The sequence below is a fragment of the Arvicola amphibius genome, chromosome 1 (assembly GCF_903992535.2).
Source record: "Arvicola amphibius chromosome 1, mArvAmp1.2, whole genome shotgun sequence".
Taxonomy (NCBI): Eukaryota; Metazoa; Chordata; class Mammalia; order Rodentia; family Cricetidae; genus Arvicola; species Arvicola amphibius.
In genome coordinates this window covers 33310965-33333104 of record NC_052047.1, presented here as the reverse complement: position 1 = coordinate 33333104, position 22140 = coordinate 33310965, and the positions used below count along the sequence as shown (strand labels likewise).

Below are 22140 nucleotides of genomic sequence, written 5' to 3'. Positions count from 1 at the left end.
TCCATTAAATTTGGCAACAAGATTATTTACTGGAAGTCAGCCAGGGAAAGCAAAGGACTTGTTGTGACTTCTTCTATTCTGGTTTTCAGTCTAGTAGGATTTACCAGTAATCTGTGATAAAAATAAATCTGTAGTGCTTGATCTTAACATGAAGATCTCAGCACTGAAACAAAATGAAATGCTATCGTTTTATCCAAATCTGAGCAATTTTTTAGGAAGATGAATTATGGCTTGATCTTGGCTTTACCTGATTTTAATTTCTGCAGTTGAGATATACATTATTTTGACCTAGTTTCTGTATGTTTGTTCTGGTGTGTGTTGCGAGTGCTTGTGGAGTGTGGCATGTTGCCAGAAGTAGTTGACACCAGGTGCCTTCTTTCTTCATTCTCCATGATGTGTTCTGAGACAGAATTTTACTGAACCTGGCTAGGTGATTGTCTAGGTTGAGGGGCCAACAAGCCCGCAGGATCCTTCTGTCTCCATCTCTTGGCACTGAGATTAGAGGTGAGCCTCCACACCTTTTTACACAGGCACCAGGTTTCCAAACTCACAGCCCTGTGCTCACACAGCAGGCACTTCTTACCCATGCGCTACCCTCTCACCCTGGCCCAGTGTTTTATGTACAGAATGTGTGCTGTCATATATTAAGTCAGTTCCAGTCACTGGAGGCTTTCTCACTCATCCTTGCCCTTGAAAGATACACAGTTGACCCTTTGTGTTATATCATTGAGTCACTACCAGGAAACATTATAGCTAGTAGTCTCCAGCCCTCCTGGATCAGATAACTTTGAGGGCTATTTCCCTTATGGTTTGCTTTCCTCTGAGTCTCCTTTCTAGGACTTCAGATACCTTACACATTAAAATCCTGGTGTTTAAATTTTTTAAAAGAATGCATTTGTTTAACAATTTCTATTTCTATGTCAGTGGTAAAATGATATCCATCCACACATTTATTGAGGACCAACTATTGAGTACCTGAGTCTGCTCTTTTTATTTTGGAAGTAGGAATCATGGATGGCCTAGACCTATATAGTCCCTACTGACCTTGAACTCATAGAGATTCACTGATCTCTGTCTCTGTAGTACTGGGATAGATTAAAGGTGTGAGTCATCATACCTAGGTAGACTCCATCCTTAATGTATGATTACAAAAATAGATATGCAGGTCTGAATTCAAAGTTATATATTTTAGTACATATCATACCACATCTGCAACTAATAAGGAACAGCTCAGCATTACATACAAACTTTAAACGTAGGTAATTTAACCTTTGTAGTACTTACCTGAGTTTTTAACTGTGACATTTTCTAGAAAAAAAAAGATGAAATAATGTGTCCAGAGACATCAGATACTCAATAGGAGAGACAATGTTTGAAATGTAGTGGACAGAGTTCAAAGTTGCATGATTGATGTAATTAGGGTGTCTATTGCTGCAGCAGAATACCATGACCAAAGAAGCTTGGAGAGGAAAGGGTTTGTTTGACTTACGCCTCCTTAGCTCTGTTTATCATTGAAGGAAATCAGGTCAGAAACTCAAAAAGTGCAGAGACATGGAAGCAGGAACTGATGCAGAGAGCATGGAAGAATGCTGCTTACCACCTTGCTCCCAGTGACTTGCTTAACCTGCTTTTTATAGTACCCAGTACTACCAGCCCAGGGATGGCACCACCAACCATGAGCTGAGTCCTCCCCGATCAAACACTAATTAAGAAACTGCCCTACAAACTTGCCTGTAGCCCAATTTTATAGCAGCATTTCCTAAATAAAGATCCTTTCTCACAGCTTGTATCAAGTTGATATAAAACTATCCAGCTTAATGATCATCCAGTGGTGGAGGTTATGTAATTTCTTCAGGGGACAAGGCCTGAGAATAGCATGAATGGCTCTCCTTATGGCAAGACCCTGGAGACTCTGACCCACTTGGCAAGGACCTGTGGACAGTTGGCTGAATGATTCTGGGCATGACTCTGGGGTTGTGTGCTAGCTGCTCTCCTTGTGTGCGTCCACTATGCTAGTCACACTGCTGGCCATGAAGTCTACTATTATCATATTTGCATAACTCTTCTTGAAAGAATTATTTTAACCACAAGAGTTTTATATAAATGTTATTACATAGATGCTACCAAGCACTAATGGGAACATTCAAGTAACAAGGAATGAAGTAGAATCATAGAAACCCACAATTTCCCCATTTCTAATAAGTGTGCCAATACCCTAAGAAGTTAAGTGAAAGACATAAGAACAAGAAATAACCAGTGCCAACTATTAAGAGTAAGTGCCTATAGGATAATGTTGCCTATAGGATAAATAAAAAAAACTTGGTATGCCTCAGAAGGGATGGAGTATTACAAAATGTAGAATAAATTGATCCAATTTGGCTGGTGAGTTGATTATGAGAACCCAGACCCTACCAGATGAAAGTATTAACTACAAGAGACAAAACTATCTATCACCCAGTTTGATGTTGTAACCACATGTCCTATCAACTGGGCACATCATTCTACCTGTAGGTGTGCCTCGTCAGAAAAGTTCCTTTATATTTTGCAAAACTACTTATTCTTCTGATGGTAATAGACACTGGCAGGAGAATTGGGAGACAGAAGAAGAAAGAAACAAAGAACAAATTGACAATGATTATAGCCATTTTCAAAAACTTAGGAAGTAAAAATTGATGTTAAAGCGGTATAAATGAAGATAGCCCAGGACACACGTGGCCACATGCCTAAACAACAACAGGTACGCACAATTTCTTTGTGTTCCCAACTCCACACATCCACACATAAGCCCATAAGCTTATCTGGAGCAAGGCCTACAGCAACCTAGATTGATGTTAGAAATTAATTATTCAAAATGGAGATTAATGAGTGAAGAAGATCTTTTTGATGAACTGAGAAAAGATTTGTCGAGCACAGAACTGATTGATAAGAAGGAAGCCCTTGGAAGGCCGCATAAGAGCATTTCAAGAAAAGGCTATAAGATGAAAAGGAGCTTGGCAATTTGAGGTTTAAACACAAAGCCAATCTGAGTAGTAACTTTGAACTAAGGGCAGGTTTAAGGAGATAATCCTGAGAGGTAGACCAGATGACAAGGGAGTTGTAGGCCATGACAAGCCATCCACATATTGTTGTATTTGAAATAAGATGCTCTTCGGGGTTTTAAGAAATAGAAAGGCATGATCAGCTTTATGCAGAAACGGTAATGAGACACTAATTAAGCGGAGGCTACTGCATTGACACAACCTGAGATGCAAATGGGTTAAGAGGGTAAAGCAACAGTGGCAGAACTGCTCCCGAAGTCATGACAGCTGAATTGAAGCGTCATGGCTAGAGCGTGAGTGTCACTGGAAAGGTTCAGATGGGGAAAAGGGTGAGGGAAGCAGCCCAAAATAAAGAGGAGCGAACAAGTACATTGTACATTGTTTTTTTACTTTGATCAAACTATAGGATTCTTTCTATTAGATAAGAAGGACAGATTTTTGAGGATGATTTCTAGAATGTGGAGAATTGTTCTGTCTTGTTGATATAACTATGAGAAAACCTCAAATTTATGCATAGGAGCCACAATAGGATCATCAGTCTTCTCTTCCTTTCTCAATGTTCTTTTATTCTATTATCTCATTTTGAATAACAGGTACTAATGTGATTCATTAATGGGGTCTGGTCTGATAAACACACCCATATAATGTGCACTGGTCAAGTCAGGGTATCTCCCATCAAAGTTTATTTTGAAAGGACCTAGGTTTTCATTAACAGCAGAAAATAGAGGAATGTTTTTTTTTCTGTCATGTAAATTCGCTGAAAAGTTTATCAAAGATATTTTAAATTTTATTCCATTTAAATAAATTAAAAACTTTTGTGACTATACATTTTAAAACAATTTCCTTCATGAAAGCCTAGTTTGATTAAATGAATTGCAAAAATACATCAACCAAAAAGAGTATATAAAAATGAAATTAGTTTAAGTCTCAAGTGTACTGTAAGTTATGAAACATTGAAGACCAAATGACTTCAATTTCCTGAGAAGTGCATTAACGGATCATTAATACAGATGGTAGAGTACTTTAAAGCTGCTCTTAGAAATGCAATGTTTTACATGTACGAAATGGACTTAAATATTTTTCCCCATTAACAAATCATCTGATTGCTTTAGTGAGTCATAAATAACAGAGTTTAGATCAATCAAGAAGATAGTCACAGTGTCATCATTGATTATTCTAGCTTATTCATTTAAATAACCATTTATAAGGTCTAATGATCAAATAAATTTGATCAAAGATCTCATCTGATAAGAACATGATCTTCTTACAAACCCTTTCTTTCCTTTTTCACAATCCATTTCTTTTGCTCTTCTCCTCTATGGTTCTTCTTTTGTTTGTTCTTACTCATTCTCGTGGTTTTGTGAAATATGCATATGTAAACAATTTTCAGAACCCTGGACCTTTCTTCTCAGCTCCAGATAATCTACCTGATACACATTTCACACACAACGTATTCCAAAATGATTTATTTGCCTTCCTCATTGTCTTAAGAAATGATCCCATCTTAAGGAATGATACCAAGATGTAATCATTCACGCATTGTCAAAATAAGTTAAATTTTCACTAAGCTCTATTAACTCTGATTCTAAGGTGTCTCTCTCGCCAATGCCCTTTGTTCCTACTGCTGTCTGCCTGATTGAAGACATTATCTTCTAATATTATCCTATTTGTAATTATGCAAGAATATAAAATAATGACAACAAGCTCCAGAATGGAGTATACACAGGCAAACTAAAATAATCCCTTTGCTGCTATAATGGCTCACTAATACCAGAAATACCTCTCTGTGGTTGTCAGCTGCAGTGGAAATCAACACTAAAAACGTCTGTCTATAACTTCTTTTCTGATTTCATTTTTATTACAGCTGAATAAAAAGACAAACCCTCAACACTTAAGTTTAAGAATATTGCTTTCCTTGTGTTTTTATTTAAATGATAGCATTTTTCAAATGTCATTTTTCATGTATTTTAATATTCATTGCTAGCTTCATATATGTATACAAAGCATGTAGATCATTTCTACTTTGTCCTTTTGGAAGGGAAAGTCAGTTTTCTTCAGGAATGTGGCCCACGATAGGATGCCCTACACCCATGTTCATATGGGCTGTACCAGTCAGAGTCAACATGGGAGAAGAAGGAGAAGGAGAAGGAGAAGAAGGAAAAGAAGAGGAGGAGGAGAAGAGGAGGAGGAGAAGAGGAGGAAGAAGAAGAGGAAGAGAAGGATGAAGAGGAGGAAGAGGAAGAACAACAACAATGAAGAAGAGGAGGAGGAGGAAGAAGAAGAAGATATGAACTGTGTTAGTAATAGGGGCATCCTTAATTCTTTAGCATCTTTTATGTGAACTATCAAGTGCTGGAGACACTAAACTGTGGAACATCTGTATCTGCAACAACTCACCTTGTACCTGACAGTTTGCAGACATATATACATATATAGGACTAAATGATTGACATGTAAAGGGATTCTGCATACTCCAAAGGAATATGCAAATTGGTGAAACTTCATGCTGTTTTTTTCATTACAAGCCACTTAAAAATTTAGTAGCCTTATCATCAAAGAAGCTTCCTTCTGTAACAGATAAGAACAAATGCAGAGATCCACAGCCAGACGAGAGAGAGAGAGAGAGAGAGAGAGAGAGAGAGAGAGAGAGAGAGAGAGAGTTTGAAAACTACTTTTACTTAAGACTCTGCCACCATAAAAAGCTCATAAAATCGCTCTTTCATTGGGATGTAAAATTATGGGGTATCCTAAAACCTGTGTTGGAGGGGGGGTGCATGGTCTGTTTGGCTCCAGAATAAATTCTCTTAACAATTTTGAAGCGTGAATTACTTTTGCACGGACACAGAGAAGCCCACATCCTTGCTTTCCGATGCGCTCGCTTCCTGTTTTTATATTTTCATAAATAATTCTATGCTTCACCCTGGCTAAGTCTGAAGTAATTTTCTTCGTAGAAGCCACTCACTCCAGTTTTTCCCGTCTCTCAAAAGAACTCCCCAGCCACGGCGGGCTTCAGAGTGGAGGGGGTCAAGCTGTGTCTCCCATGCAACAGAACACAGAGGCTGTACTTCATGGAGACCCATGGACTCCCAGACCCTGCGGGGAGCCGCTGCACGCCGACAGCAGGCATAGGGTGCCTCTGTCCCACTGCTCTCAAAGGCGGGTTCTGACGGACGTCCGGCAGCAGTTGCCTAGACAGAGGGAGCCGCAGAGCGACCAACTGTAGTCAGCCCCGGTCCCCGCATCACTCCGACCCTGACCTTTCGACCCCTTGCGGAGGCGCGCTGACGTCATGAGCGGCGCGACCCGCAGGCAGCGCGTTTTAGTGGCGTCAGGCCTGGCGCACGCCTGTGGCCGCGGAAGGAAAGCGGGCCCTGGGATGGGGCGGCCTCTCCAGGCCTGGTCCTGAGCCGCCCCGGCATGTGGACGCTCGCCGGGCGGGCTCTCGCGCCGTGGGCCGCGGGCGCCGCGCGCTTGCTGCCTCCCTGCTCCCGGCAGGTGGCCGTGTTGGAACCCGGGGCCACCCGCAGGCCCTTCAGCACGGCCGAGCACAAGGTGACCGGCTCTCCCCGGGGATGGCGCTGGGCTTCCGCGTGTGCACGGAGGGCGAGCCCTTCGACCCCGGCTGCTCGCTAGCCAGGCTTAGGGACAGGGTTAGTCTTGAGCATGTGTTGCTTCTGAAAACCTCTGAGAAGCTGCTCCTCTCTAGCAAAGGTCTTCCTGGGTTTGTTAGTTATGCTTCTTGGGCAACTTGCTTGACTTTGTATCCGAGTCGAGATAATAATCAAACTTGGAGGTTTGTGGGACGCAAAGACTCCAGCTGATAGATGCCTTGTGGTTAGAAAACACGGATTTGTATTCGTCCCAATTCAGGGTTTTTGAAAGTGGTGCAGTTTTGAAGAACTTTGACCTGAATGGGATGGTTGAAAAAGAGACTACAATGCCGCTGTGACGGTTTTGTTTGGACAGTTTCCCTATACCTTCATCTGCCTTATATGGAATAACTCAGTGAAAGCCAAAATAAACGTTACAGTCATTACAATTTCAATTGATTCCTGATGATGAAAACCACTTGGGGGGACAATGACCAGTGGGCGCGCACACACTCCCGTTTCCAGCAGTTTGTGGTGTGTCTCACTGTGGTAAAGACTTTCTAGGAGGTTTTTGCATGAAAGGTATTCTCATACTCTCGATTCTGTCTTGCCTTCTTTATTAATGAAAGTAAACTTGCGATTGGCTCAATACATGATGGAAGTATTAAGTAAGGGGGTTTTATTTAGCTTTGTTTATGGAACTGACATATTGGTAAGTCTTGTAATTTGTTCTTTGTAGTTAGGCCTAGTCGTATATCTTTATTGTAGGAAAAAAAATGAGGTAAAGTAAGTGAAATTAGTGAAATTGCCCACAGATTAAGAGTCTTTGAATTTGTAATTTGTTGTATGCAAATTTTATGCCCCTAAATGTGATGTTCTGTTCCCTTTTTAGGAGAAACCTGACATGTCCAGATTTCCTGTTGAAGATATTAGAAATTTCAGCATCATTGCACATGTGGATCATGGCAAAAGTACTTTAGCTGACAGGCTTCTAGAACTAACAGGTATTTTCATTTTATATCATAAGCTTGTGATTGCCTTGAGTAACTGGGAATTTAGTTTTACCATGATGTCTTATATTTTGCCATTATATCTTTAATGTTTTCTGATAATTATGGTTAATGTTTTGTTTTAAAACCTGGAGAAATCAATCAATGCTTCTTCTGTTTCTAGGAACAATTGATAAGACAAAGAAAAATAAGCAGGTTCTTGATAAATTACAAGTGGAACGAGAAAGAGGAATCACCGTGAAAGCGCAGACAGCAACTCTATTTTACAATTTTGAAGGAAAGCAGTACCTTTTAAATCTCATTGACACGCCAGTAAGTTTCAGATTGACTTAGCAAAAATTGCTGAAGCTGCCGGGCGGTGGTGGCGCACGCCTTTAATCCCAGCACTCGGGAGGCAGAGGCAGGCGGATCTCTGTGAGTTCGAGACCAGCCTGGTCTACAAGAGCTAGTTCCAGGACAGGCTCCAAAGCCACAGAGAAACCCTGTCTCGCAAAACCAAAAAAAAAAAAATTGCTGAAGTTAGTCTTGTTGATATTCCAAACAAAATTCTCTCATTTTGGGGGATGAATTTGTACATCTACCTTTGGTGTTTGTTTTCTCATTTTTTTTTTTGATGTTAGTATAGCTTGTTTCAAATATTTTCATAACTTCCCCCAGTACACATTTTACAAGTTTTTGTCATATCAGTAGATTAGCAATAATATCTGTTTCTTTAAAAAATATAGCTGATATTTAAAGGTACCAATATTTTGCTTTTTAGGGCCATGTTGATTTTAGTTATGAAGTGTCCAGGTCACTCTCTGCTTGCCAAGGTGTTCTACTGGTGGTCGATGCAAATGAGGTAAGATCTTTCTTTGTACATGACGTGACATGACATGATGGAACACAACACAGTTGTGATATTTGCAGGTAGCTCTGGGGACAAAGCTATTCCCTGGTCAGGAAACACAACTGAGGAAGAACGAAGGGTCTTAGGTCTTAGGGTATGGCTCTGGCTCTGGCTGGTTGATGGTGCCAATCTTTGTCCATCTTGCAGATCTGTCATCGAGACCTGGGACTGAAATGAATGGGGTAGACAGAGCTGAAGCTACTGACTTAATTTATTCTGGAGAACTAGCTCTTTTTATAGCAAGTTAATTAAAAAATGGTTACAGGAAGGCAAGGAACACCTGTTCCAGAAAATATGCCATAGAAATCAGCAAAAAAGTTATTAAAAATGCTTAACAGTGTCTCATTTTTGCTCCAACAATAATAAACATGTCCTATGAATTGACTGCATTGTTTAAGACAGGAAGCATGAAATCACATCCAAGAACAACACAGGGAACAGAATTCACTTTTGGTAAAGCCCTTTACCTACTTCCTGCAGCCTCTCCCACGGTTCCCCAAGGCACTGTTCACCATGTGTTATTCTGTGGCTGTTTTCCGACAGAGGGCATATTTTTATCATTTTATTAGCGCGATCCAAAAATCTCAGTTTAATGACGATATATGGAATGGTATGGATTTAGTAATTTTGTGATACATTTAGTGTCAAACAGTCATCTTGGTCTCTGTTGTCTTGCCTCCAGGGTATCCAAGCTCAAACTGTAGCAAACTTCTTTCTTGCCTTTGAAGCACAGTTGTCAGTAATTCCAGTTATAAACAAGGTAATTAAAATGTGACACCAATGCCATTCACTATTTACCTTCTACATTTTAATGTTTAATTGTGAAGTATGGTTTTTTTTTTTTTCCTTAATATGAGGGATCTGCAGTTACTATTCACTTAGATTACCAGTTTGATTTACCTCTGAATTTCTTGTGATAGAATTGCGGGTCACATATTTCTTTCAGAGAGTTGTAAAGGTTCGTCTAAATTGTATGTATTTCAGTAGGAAAGGGGAGCAAGGCAGACCAAGCAAAAGTGCCAGCCCCACTGCCATGGAGAGGGCCTTAGAACTAAGAATCGGTGCAGTCCATGAATCAGGTCAATGCTTACTTTATCCATATAAGTCCATCCAGTACTATAGAGTTAGGAATCCTAATTAAAAAATTCAGACTGCATTAAGTTACATTTCTTGATTTTGGTGCTAAATGTAAAATAAGACTACCCATAGGTAAATAATTCTTTTGAAAAAATCATGGAGAGATCAATTAGGTTAACTCATAGAAAGTGTTATTGATCTCCAAATATTATTACTGTGAACTAATTTTATTTTTACTGTGCTCACTCAGTAATTTTGTTTACAGATAGATCTAAAGAATGCTGATCCTGAAAGGGTTGAAAAACAGATTGAAAAAGTGTTTGATATCCCTAGTGATGAATGCATTAAGGTAAATGTCCCCCCCTTTTTTTAAGGTGATTGTCTTAGTTTTGTTGTTTGTTGTTGTTGTTGTTATTGTTATTGTTGCTGCTGCTGCTGTGATGAAACACCATCATCAGAACACCTTGGGGGTTGAGACTGTGGAGGGCGCTGTTTCCTAGTTTCCTCCGCTGGCTCACACAGCCTGCTTTCTTATGGAACTCAGGGCCAGTAGTCCAGGAATGGCACCACCCACAGTAGGCTGAGCCCTCGCACATCAATTACTAATTGAGAAAATGCCCTAAAGCTTGCCTACAGCCTGATCTTATGGAGGCATTTTCTCAGATGAGGTTTCTATCAAATGACTCTAGTTTATGTCAGGTTGACATAAAACTAGCTAGCACAACTATTGAAAGTTCCCTTTATTTTGTCAGAATATATAGATTGTTGCTATGTAACTTTTAAATGAACTAAGGCTTAAAGATTTTACCACTTTCCTTACATTGTAGACTTAGTTGGCGTGTATGTCAGAACTAAAAGCCTTTTGAAACTCAGTGTAGCATTATGTGTACGTGTGTGCCAGCACCAGACTCTGCACAGTGGTACACGTACCCAAGGAGTCTAGAAGTGGGACTTGGAAATCCTGTAACTCCAATTATAGGTGTGAGTCCCTGCTGTGGCTGCTGGGAAGTAACCCTGGGGTCCTCTATGAGGCAGCAAGGGTTCTCAGATTCTGAGTCATCTCTTCTGTCCTTAGCATTACTTCTTGTAAGTTATTTTGTTTTTGAAGAGCAGGTATTTTTGGATTTGATAGATATTGGTTAAAGTGATACATTTCATTAAAAGGCATAATTTTTGCTCATCAAAATTTTTGTTTTAATTCTCATTCCATTGCTTTCTGGACACACCAAGAATGTTCTTACACTTTAATCCTGAAATCATAGGGTCACTAACTCCGAATAATGGGAAGATGTCCTTATCCTTTTCTCTTTTCTGTGTTCAAATAAATGAATAAGAGATTTTTTCCTCCTGATCATAAATGACAAGACCCCAGGAAGGATGAGTGTAGCCTTAAATCTTAGTGCTTTTGTTTTTACATGATTTCAGATTTCTGCAAAACTTGGGACAAACGTTGAAAGTGTTCTTCAGGCAGTCATTGAAAGAATACCTCCGTAAGCAGTTTTTATACTATTCACATATTCACTACTTTAAATTTAGAGTTTAGTAATTATAGACCTTTATAATTTAATAGGTTAGATTAATAGGCCATCAACTTGATCTGTCATTTTAAGCTAGTGGATGTGGCAAGTGATCTTGCACTAGTGTGGAATAACCTTTTGCTTTTAGTGAAATGTAAAGAAGGCAAGTTCAATTTCAGTATAGTAAAGTGGAAAAGAAAGCAAGGATATTGGCAGTCTCTCTGATAATCATAGCATAGGGAAATAAGTTCATTGGTAATTGGTCTTAGCGGTATAGTGAGCATACAACTCATATTTTCAAATATATATTTTTGAATATATTTCAAAAAGTAATATTTCAAATGTATATTATTTTGAAATAATTTCAAAATTTAAAACTGATGGTTGAGATTTATCTAGCATATTTTATAGAAAGGCCTTTTTGCTTTGGTTCTTGAGTAATTTTCTTTTGAAAAATTAAATAATATGTTTCCTCAATTGAAAATAAGTTTTTTTGATATTTTCTCTATATACTTTTATAATAGTCCAAAAGTATGTCGTGAAAACCCGTTGAGAGCACTGGTGTTTGACTCCGCCTTTGACCAGTATAGAGGTGTGATAGCCAACATAGCACTGTTTGATGGCATGGTTTCCAAAGGAGATAAGGTTGTATCTGCACACACCAAGAAGACATATGAAGTTAATGAAGTAGGCGTTTTGAATCCAAATGAGCAGTCCACTCATAAATTGTAAGTAATCTGTTGTAACATGTACAATAAGTTTATGTATGTGTTTCTCCCAGTGTGCTCAGAATGGTCATAATGTAGAATTAAAGTGGGTGATAGGTAGACTGCAGCTCTACATCCAGACAATGGGTCAAAAGGATCTCATGTGTTTGTAGTGGGCAGTTTTATGGCTATAGACATAATTAGGTTTTATTAATTAGTAGAAATAACTTAGTGATCTAGTACAGACTTGGTTCTCATGTTAATGTATTTGATGGTACAATTAAGTATTAGGGGGCCTCAATTCATTCAATGGATTTATTTTTCCTTTTACATTTAATCTCATCACAACTAAATTTTGCAGTATAAGGTGCTACAGAAACTGACCACTCCTTTCTTCACTGGAATGCAGGGTTAAACCTAGATTAAATAAAATTTATAGAGGAGTAGGATTAAGAAATTAGTATGAACTAGAAAAATCAGATCTGAGTTAGCTGTGAAACAGCTGCTGAGTAGCTGCTCTGGTAATGAGAAGACATGACATCAACCTCATAGTTTTGCTTTTCAGGTTGTCTCTGAAAAACTAAAGTGTCAAATAGAATATTTAAGCATGTGGATCAGAGTCCACAGTTAGATGTTGTATCTAAAAAGCCTCATGTGAAATGTGACATGTTTTGAATCAGCCCATTTTAATTTCAGTGAATTATTTATGAAGTGTTTCATGTATTGTATGTGTAATGTGTATGCATATATGTATTGTATGTATTGAACATTACCGCCTCTTCATTCATTACTGCTCCTCTGCTACAACCTATATGTAAATGAGTCTGCTACTATGTATGTTTTTTGGTTTTTAAACCTAAAACTGAATTCATGGAGTCTGGTTTTTTCATGTGAAAATCAGATATGTAATAGACTGCTGTTACATGTTTATTTTTTCCTGTTTGGTTAAAAATTTACCTTTTTCCCCCTTGTTAATGAACCTTTATTACATAGTAATAGACATGACAGTCTCCTAAATTTTTCTACAGTAGTATTAGCTTCATAATAGATGTTAGATGCTGGTGTTTAATTTGTGAAAGGTGAGTAGAATCAAAAAGACAGCCTGAGTAGAGAATTAGGGCAATGGATAAGACACTTTGTTTTCTTAATGAGCTTCAGAGGTTGAATTTGGTATGTGCCACTTGCTTGTTTGGAAAGGATATGACAGATTCCTAGGAAGTCAGAACTGTGAGTATACACTTTCAACAGAAAAGCCGTAAATATTTGCATATGCTAATTTTATTTAGATATGCAGGACAGGTGGGCTTTCTGATTGCTGGGATGAAAGATGTCACTGAAGCTCAAATAGGAGATACATTATATTTACATAATCATCCAGTGGAGCCCTTGCCTGGGTTTAAATCAGCGAAACCAATGGTATTTGCAGGTGAGGAGTTCACAAATTCAACACCAAAAGACCAAATTTTTTTTAATTAAAAGTATATCTGTGGTGATTGAAAATGGACTAGAGGATAATATACATTCTTATAGATCTGTTTGTAATGTGTATGTGTATATATACACACATACACACATATAAATGATATTTGCCTGTGTGTTTGTATGCAGTATTTCTATGTATCACTTTACAACTTGATGTATATAGTAACATTTTATATGAGAGCTCATTTAGGATTTCTTAAGAAATAATATCTAGGAGATCTTAATAACATGAATTTTCTTATTTCTCTGAAAAGTTAGTTGATTACACTTGGATTTTCTAATTATAGGGTGTTTTAATTACAATTCTCAGTAGAATTAATCCCACATTGTTGAGTTGTTAAACTCGTGGATGCAGTACAACAGTGTAGCCTCTAGGACATGTGACATCAGAACATGGTTTACTGTGAGTCTTGCAGACATTTAGATAATGAAGACCTAATGGAGGGTCATCCGGTTTTTCTGACCTGGGTCTTTATCCCTTGGCTTCTCCTCATAGTCTCCTCACAGATCACGAGCTTCATTACTGCTGCACTTAAGCAGAGTCAGTTATTTGGACTGCAGTGAATTTGTAAACTGTAGACTTCATGAGCAGGAGGTGAAGAGAATCTGAGGAATCAGTAGTAGCTCTCATAGTTTGAGCAGTAAGTTTCTAAAAGTAAATTTATATTTAGTTTAGTAACTGATCTGGAAGGGAAGTCCAGTGTCAGTTGGGCCTATTTCTAACCTACGAATAGTTTTCATCACAGTAGTGAACCATGTTATGCTTTTAACTTTTGGAGTAAACATAATTTACCTAATTATGTATAAGCTTCGTTGCTTAGTTTTTTCTTCTTTTTGTACTTCTCCAAAAGCATAAAACCACTGTTTGGAGTGTCAACACTCCAAACATTAATATATTTATTCATTATATATATATATTCATTTATATATTCATTAAAGCTAATGGATTCCAAGACACCTAGCAACCAATTTAATAAAGAAAAGTAAAATAAATGCCAAATGGTTAATTTTGAACTTGACAGTGCTTCATATTATGTTTGTGTCTCCAGGCGTGTACCCCATAGACCAGTCTGAATATAATAACCTGAAGAGTGCTATAGAGAAGCTGACTTTAAATGACTCCAGTGTGACAGTGCATCGGGATAGTAGTCTGGCCCTGGGTGCTGGCTGGAGGTAAGGGAGGTTTACATCTTAGAGTCACTTTTTATAGGAAAATAAGTTCTAATTGAGTAGCTTGCTTCTTAACATTTCTGAAGATCAGTTTAAATTTTTTGTATTATTTGTGTGTATGTATACACACGTATATGTGGTGTGCACATCAGGTCATGCTCACGGGTCCGAGATCAACCTGACTCTACACCATGTTCTTTGAGATGAGATCTATCACCGACCTGAGATATCACCCTGGTACCTTGCTGTTTCTTCCCAGCACTGAGGTCACAGGTGCACTCTGCAATTCCTGCCTTTCTCGTGTGTGCTAGGCATCCAAATTTGGGTCCTTATGTTTTCTCAATGAGCACAGTACCACTCAGCCATCTTACCAGGCCTAAAGATCAGTTTCTATGAGTAAAATATCTAAAAATCTTCATGTCTGCTCATTTCTCAAGTGGGTTTATTTTTTTGTGGATACTTTAAAATAGTAGAATGTTTGAGTCTTATTTTATAAAATTATACAAGAGATGCAAATTGTTGGAATGAGTCCCAATTTCCATCCTTTCTTACAAAGTAGCACCGTGTTCACAACAGAAAACAGAACCCAGTAGGACGTGGACGTTTGGAAGGATTTTGGTGTTTTTCTCCCCCTTTTCTCCATCCAGGTTGGGATTTCTTGGACTTTTGCACATGGAAGTTTTCAACCAGAGACTAGAGCAAGAATATAATGCTTCTGTTATTCTGACGACTCCCACTGTTCCATACAAAGCTGTTCTTTCATCTGCAAAATTGATAAAGGTACCATAATATAGAATTAGGAAGGAGAGGACCATTGTAAATTCTGCTCATAATATGAAAGATAATTTTGGTCATAAATAACCAAATAAAAAAATAAAACCTTCATTCTTATGGGAAATTTTTAAGTTTTAAGTTAGTGATAAATAAAACCAGTACTATATTCCATGTAAGTGGTTATTTACTTATTTAAATCACTGCTACCTGAGCACAAATAAACCGATTTTATATACTAATTAGAATACCTTAAACAGTCAAGTTATAAATATAACATTTTGTCATACTTTTTCTAGATTATTCATGAGGTGTGTTTTGTAAATGTTAATAACCAAAATACTTTAATGTATACTTTTAGTATTGAGATCACTAAGAATGTTAAAAGCTGGTAATTGGACGATCTTTTCGTTTCCTAAGAGAAAGGCTATATTATGTAATAGTCTAATCTTTAGGTGTTTTTTGTTGATGTTATTGCTGCTGCTTTGTTAATTGCAGTAAGTTCAATAACTGTGTTCTAAAATATACTATGATAAAAGAAACCTTTAAGAAACGTAATTATATTAGTGTTTGTTTTTAAATACCTTTCATTTTTCTCATTTTTAGGAATATAAAGAAAAAGAAATCACAATTATTAACCCTGCACAATTCCCTGACAAGTCAAAAGTAGCAGAATATTTGGAGCCAGTTGTTCTGGGCACTGTTGTCACGCCAACCGAATACACTGGAGAAATAATGGCGCTGTGCCAGGTGAAACCCAAAGGCTGATGGTTCCGGTCCCTGGGGCACTGCTCACCTAGGCTTATATTTTGTAGGACTTAGGATTCTGTTTGCTAAGGAATTGGCCTCGATAATTAAATAAATAGTTCTTGGTTTTGGGCCTTGCATCTGGAGCCAGTACTGATACACTATCTTGATTTTACACACTAGCATTAAGTCTGGTTGTCTGTCAGTATTAGCCCAGTATTGTAGTGAAAGGAATGCAAAAGAACTGCATACTTATCCCGAAGGCCTTCAGTGTGACTTCGCCTATCTGTGCACTTGAAAGTGAATATAGTATGATTTTGAAAGTAAAACTGCTGTGACAGAGATTAAAAGCTTTGCTTTAAAAGTAATGTTGTTCTTACATTAAAAAACTCCTGCTTGTAGACCATTAAATAATATTACTTCATTTTGTTTACTTTTGTTTATAGAAATCATAATTTGGAAATTAAAAACTTATCTTTTCTCAACAGTATTTGTTTGGATTATCATTGATCTTTTTTCTTTCTTTAGGCACGAAGAGCAATTCAGAAAAATATGATTTTTATTGATGAAAATAGAGTTATACTTAAATACCTCTTCCCTTTGAATGAAATTGTGGTAGATTTTTATGACTCTTTGAAGTCTCTGTCTTCTGGGTATGCAAGGTGAGAAAATAATGGCAGTCACAAGTGTCTCAATGGAGCTTTTGAATATGCTGATAGTAAGAATTTGCTCTTCTATCCTTAGCAACTTTAGCTCTGAAAGTTGAGAGTCATATAAGCTTAGGAAGCTTGAAACATTATAGATATTAAAGAGTGCTTGAAATTTACTTATAGAAGGAAAAGATTCTTTTTGATTCATCAGACTTAATCTCTGAAAAAGTAAGCAACCTCTTAAGAGTTTTAAATTTCTTGTGTCTTAAAATTGGACATTAACTTCAAAGAACATCTGTGACCAAGTGACATTTAAAATATATGTGTATGTTATTTTGTCCCTGGAGCATCTACCTGCATTTGAAAAATAGATGTAAATATTGAGTATGAAAACTGCTAAATGTGCACTGCATTTACCAACGCTGAAGTCAAGAACCAGGTCTTCCCAGGCAGACGTTGCCTATCTAATAAAAATCTGTGTATTTTAAGGGAGTACTTGAAACCCAGCCAAATAAAAGGACAAGAGTTAAGTGTTAAGTAAGCAAGAAACTTTTTACATTGCCTCTGGCAGTCTGTTTTGTTGCAGTGGCTTTATGAATTAAACTTTGTTGCTAGCTAGCACTGTTAGCTTTGACCATATTGATGAAAATAGTAGCTAACATGAGCACTAGTTTGTGATTGGCTAAGCTTTGTTGTAACTACTTGGTACTAGGTCCACGTGTACTATTACATGGATTAGCTCATTCAGGCCTGACAAAAATGTTGAATGTTCAAACCGTATATCTGTGTAGGAAACCCAAGTGTCCCTTTTTAATGGAGTTCATTAGTGCGTTATCTAAACATGTTTGTTTTATTTTTGTTTCTATTTGTTTCCATTACCAGTGTTGTCATTGATAACAGAAAACTAATAATGAACCATTAGAATAGTGTTAGCTAAATTTCACCACCTGTTAGCAACAATAGAAGGAGCTGACATTTGTTTTTGGTGGTTGTTTTTTCCTACTTTACCTTAACCAGTTCCTTTTCCTTCTCCTAGTGATTTATAGTTCCTATACTTGGACCTTAATTTCATAAATGAAGGTTGATACATTTGGTTCTTTGCTGTGGACATACACATTCATTAAATGAAACTTTATGTGTGGTAATAATTTAATCAGTTTTCTTCAGGTGAGGACAGCTAATGAATATGTAGGAAAAAGGAATTTGTTGTATTTATAAGATTTAATTTATAGGATCATGTTTACCATTGTTCTCTTTGTTCTCATTAGTTTTGATTATGAAGATGCAGGTTACCAGCCTGCAGAACTTATAAAAATGGATATTCTCCTGAATGGGAATATTGTGGAAGAGCTGGTGACTGTGGTGCATAGGTAAGCAGACTAGAAAAGATCACCAACTGAGCATGCTCACCTTGGGTGTTTTTGTGTGGTTGATGGCTCTTCATTCTTACTGGAGCAGATACAGTTCTTAAAACTTTGAAAGATAATTAAAAATAATTTTTTTTTTTTTTTTTTTTTTTTTTTTTTTTTTTTTTTTGGTTTTTCGAGACAGGGTTTCTCTGCAGCTTTTTTAGAGCCTGTCCTGGAACTAGCTCTTGTAGACCAGGCTGGCATCGAACTCACAGAGATCCGCCTGCCTCTGCCTCCCAAGTGCTGGGATTAAAGGCGTGCGCCACCACCGCCTGGCTTAAAATAGATTTTAATCTACTAATTTTTCTTCTTTTTTTTACATTGCCCTTTCCCTATTACTAAATATAGAATATAGAATTATCATAGCCAAAGTAGTATTATCATGTCAATAATTTTCCCTTACTGTGTTAATGTACAAGAAAATGTTTTTAATCTTTATATTGATGGTTTTAGGCTTGAGAACAAAAAGATCTTCATATTTCTAAAAATCATTCATGAAGTCAGGTACACATGTTCTAAAACTAGCAGACTATTAGAAATTATGCCATATCAATGCAATTGTTTATTTTTTAATTTATTTTTCATCAGTACAATTATAAGTAGTATAGATTAATATCTAGTTATAGAAAAATGCCTACTAAGTAAAGTGTTGAGTACTATTTGAATCTCTTAAAACTTACTTTACTTTTATTACAGTTAATTACTGCACATGGACTATAAAGATAATTTAAATATTCATATTTAGGATAGCTATTTAGGATAGCTATCTTTTTTTCTGTCTCAGAGAGAAAGCATACAGTGTTGGCAAAACCATATGTGAACGTCTGAAGGATTCTCTTCCAAGACAGCTGTTTGAGATAGCAGTCCAAGCTGCTATTGGAAGCAAAGTAATCGCAAGAGAAACGTGAGTTGAAGTGCATTTCTGTCCAAGGCTGGCTTTAGAACTATGCCCAGAAAACACAGTGAAAGTTTTAATCTTGGCCTACACTTTATTCTTGTAGAGCATGAGATGATAGAATATTCGACTCTTCCACTGATGTTCAATTACTTTGTGTACTTACATTGAGTTTTGCTACTTACAATTGATATAATTTATGAAGGTTTATTAAAGAATTTCTGCTTATTTTCACTGAATTTCTGAGTTAAGGGATTTCTGTAAGGTTTCATTCAATGGCTTATAACTTGTTCAGGTAGATTGTAAGTGATAGGAACAGAACCTAAGGAAATAATAAAATATTTTCTCTGAAGCACTGAATTGGGGAAGATTATAAATAACATGCTGGGTTTTGTTTTCTAGACCAGGTCCCTTAGTGGTTTATGGTACATATGGAGATAGGTTACTTTCTGTAGGAAGCTGGTTTTGTGGATGATGGCAGACTCTTGGGGCAGCACTTCTCTTGCCCCACCCTTAGGGCTCTAAAGACCCTGGAAGTTAGAAACACTCTTCAGTTAAGACAAAGTGGGAATTGCTACTAATTTTAGCTTAACGTAAACCTAACATGACAGTACTTGTGAACTAGAACAACCATTTTGATATAGAGTTTATAAAATGTATGCCCATTATGGGAATAATTTCATTTTTAACACTATTTTATTTTAGTTATTCAGTATCTTAGAAAATCCAGAAATTGGGCAGAAATTCTAGGCAACATCGTAGGAAATAAAGCACTTATCATGTGGTCATTTTCACATAAATTGTATTGAAAATACATTTTCAAAAAAAGAGGTACTTTTTAAAAAATTAGTGTTGATCTGGAAGTGTCATAGTAATGCAGTATATAGTTGATGATTAGATACATTAACAGTAGTTTGTCTTGAGAAGGGCTGTATAAAACGTAGATTTATTAATAAATCCTTTACTCGTCACTGTCCATTGGCAGTCAGGCCAGCAATATGAGCTGAGCTGGGAATAATGTAATTCTCTTTATTGAAGTCACAAATGCTTGTATTTCTACTCGTGCATACCACAACCTGCACCTTTCTTACCATAGGATATGCAGATGTTAAAGTGGACTTTTTGCATCTTAAAATCAGTATATGAAAAGAAATACAAGAACATTCGAGCTAATAATTACATAAATCAACTTTGCCTAAAGAACGAGATTTGTGTATAGAAATCACATACATTTGAACTGTGTAATAAACTTTCAACCTAAACAGAATTCTTCTTTTACAGTGTGAAAGCATATAGAAAAAATGTTTTGGCCAAATGTGTATGTATATATATTTTTCTTTTTACTTTACTATATTTAATGGGTTTAAAATTAGTGGTGTTATAAATTTGTTTCTATTTTAGTTTTTATGTATCATATATTTCATTTCCAAGTTTTGTTTTAAAAGAGCAAATTTCTACTTAACCATATTAGCATCATTTTAAAGACATTTAAAAATAAATGCCTCTCATTTTCTCTTTTATTATGTAATACCATATAAAAGAGAATTTTATGTTACTACCATAATGTTATATACATGAAAGATTTATAGTGACTCTCACACTTGCAAGAGTGACAATTGAAATTTACCTTGCCACATTATTTTTTTATTTTATTTTTAGTTATTTAGTAAAAAAAAAATTACATTGTTGCTAAACAAAATACTTCTTTTTCTAAGTGCCTGGTAAAGTTTCTGGCACAGGTCTGCTCCTGAGAGTCTCTGCATTAGGTTGTCGTTACGTTATATGCTTAGCTTAAATAAATAGTAACATCATTTTCTGAGGAGGAGTCAAATGATGTCACAGTGATATGATTATGGTTGTGGTGTTCCTTGGTGTAATTTTATAATTATTTCCTTTGAACCCATTTGGATTTTTTATTTTCAGTATGGTGGTGATATTACCCGAAAAATGAAACTTTTAAAGAGACAAGCAGAAGGGAAGAAAAAGCTGAGGAAGATTGGCAACATTGAAATTCCAAAAGATGCTTTCATAAAAGTTCTGAAAACCCAGCTTAATAAATGATTCATGAAAGTGGGTGTTTTCTCTTTTTCTTCTTATTTGCATTGACAACAGAATGAAAATTATGAAATAGTTATTACTTTTAGGCTCTTCAACTTTAACCTCCTGGAAGAAAAGAGGTAGAATGTGTGCTACATTGCCTAGTCCTTTTATGTTCCACTACTCAGCTGAGATTGTAAGCACTGCCTCTGAAAATTAAAAGAGGTTAATTGTTGAAAGGAGAGGCCACTTGTTGCTTCCCGGCTGCTGGGCAGCTCAGACCCAAAATAACCACACAGAAACTATATTATTTAAAACACTGCTTGGCCCGTTAGCCCTAGCTTCTTATTGGCTAACATATCTTAATTTAACCCATTTCTAGTAATCTGTGTATCGCCACGTGACTGTGGCCTACTGGGTAAAGTTCCAAGTGTCTGTCTCCAGCAAAGCTACATGGCTTCTCTTTAACTCCATCTTCTTTCTCCCAGCCTTATTCCCTGTGCAGGCCCAACAGTTTCTTTATTAACCAATGGTATTCACAGCATACAGAGGGGAATCCCACATCAATTAATATATTTTACATATTTAAGAGGGCATATTATACATTTAATCACAGTCAAATTTTTTTCTTGCTTTTTTTCTTCTTGTTTTTTAGTATTTTGAGACAGGATCTTGCCATGTAGCCCTGGCTAGCCCAGGATTCATACGTAGTTCATATTTACCTCAAATTTGTGATGATCCTACCTTAGTTTTCCCATTGTTGAAATTACAGGCATGTGCTACATTGTCTAGTTTATGCATGGCTTTTCTTATTGATACTAAAAGGACCTCTAATTCTCTCTAGTTTAATTAAAAACTTTCCGAAACTACCCTGCATCATAATTTTTAACCCAAACACTGATATGCATTGAAAATTAATTAAGAAATAAACTCATCTGAGTGGCAGTCGTACACGCCTTTAATCCCAGCACTCAGAGGAAGAGGCAGGCATATCTCTGTGAGTTCGAGGTCAGCCTGGTCTACAACAGTTAAACAGAAAAACCCTCTCAAAAAAAGTTGGCAGTGGTGGTGCCTGCCTTTAATCCCAGTATTCAGAAGGCGGAAGCAGGAGGATCTCTGTAAATTTAGGACCTGCTTGGTCTACAAGAGCT

General features: G+C 36.9%; 1 protein-coding gene across 1 annotated transcript; it reads left to right on the top strand.

Annotated features, from left to right (window-relative positions):
- The first annotated feature begins 6371 nt into the window (after positions 1-6371).
- Positions 6372-21025, top strand: Guf1 (GTP binding elongation factor GUF1). Its single transcript, XM_038312652.2, has 17 exons — positions 6372-6590; positions 7521-7632; positions 7802-7950; positions 8399-8479; positions 9210-9287; positions 9870-9953; positions 11030-11094; positions 11646-11849; positions 13115-13254; positions 14360-14483; positions 15128-15260; positions 15858-16001; positions 16527-16660; positions 17917-18018; positions 18842-18961; positions 20234-20270; positions 20876-21025. Exons 1-17 carry the CDS (start codon positions 6456-6458, stop codon positions 21011-21013), a joined length of 1980 nt encoding a protein of 659 aa, XP_038168580.1. The 5' UTR covers positions 6372-6455; the 3' UTR covers positions 21014-21025.
- The last annotated feature ends 1115 nt before the right edge of the window (positions 21026-22140 follow it).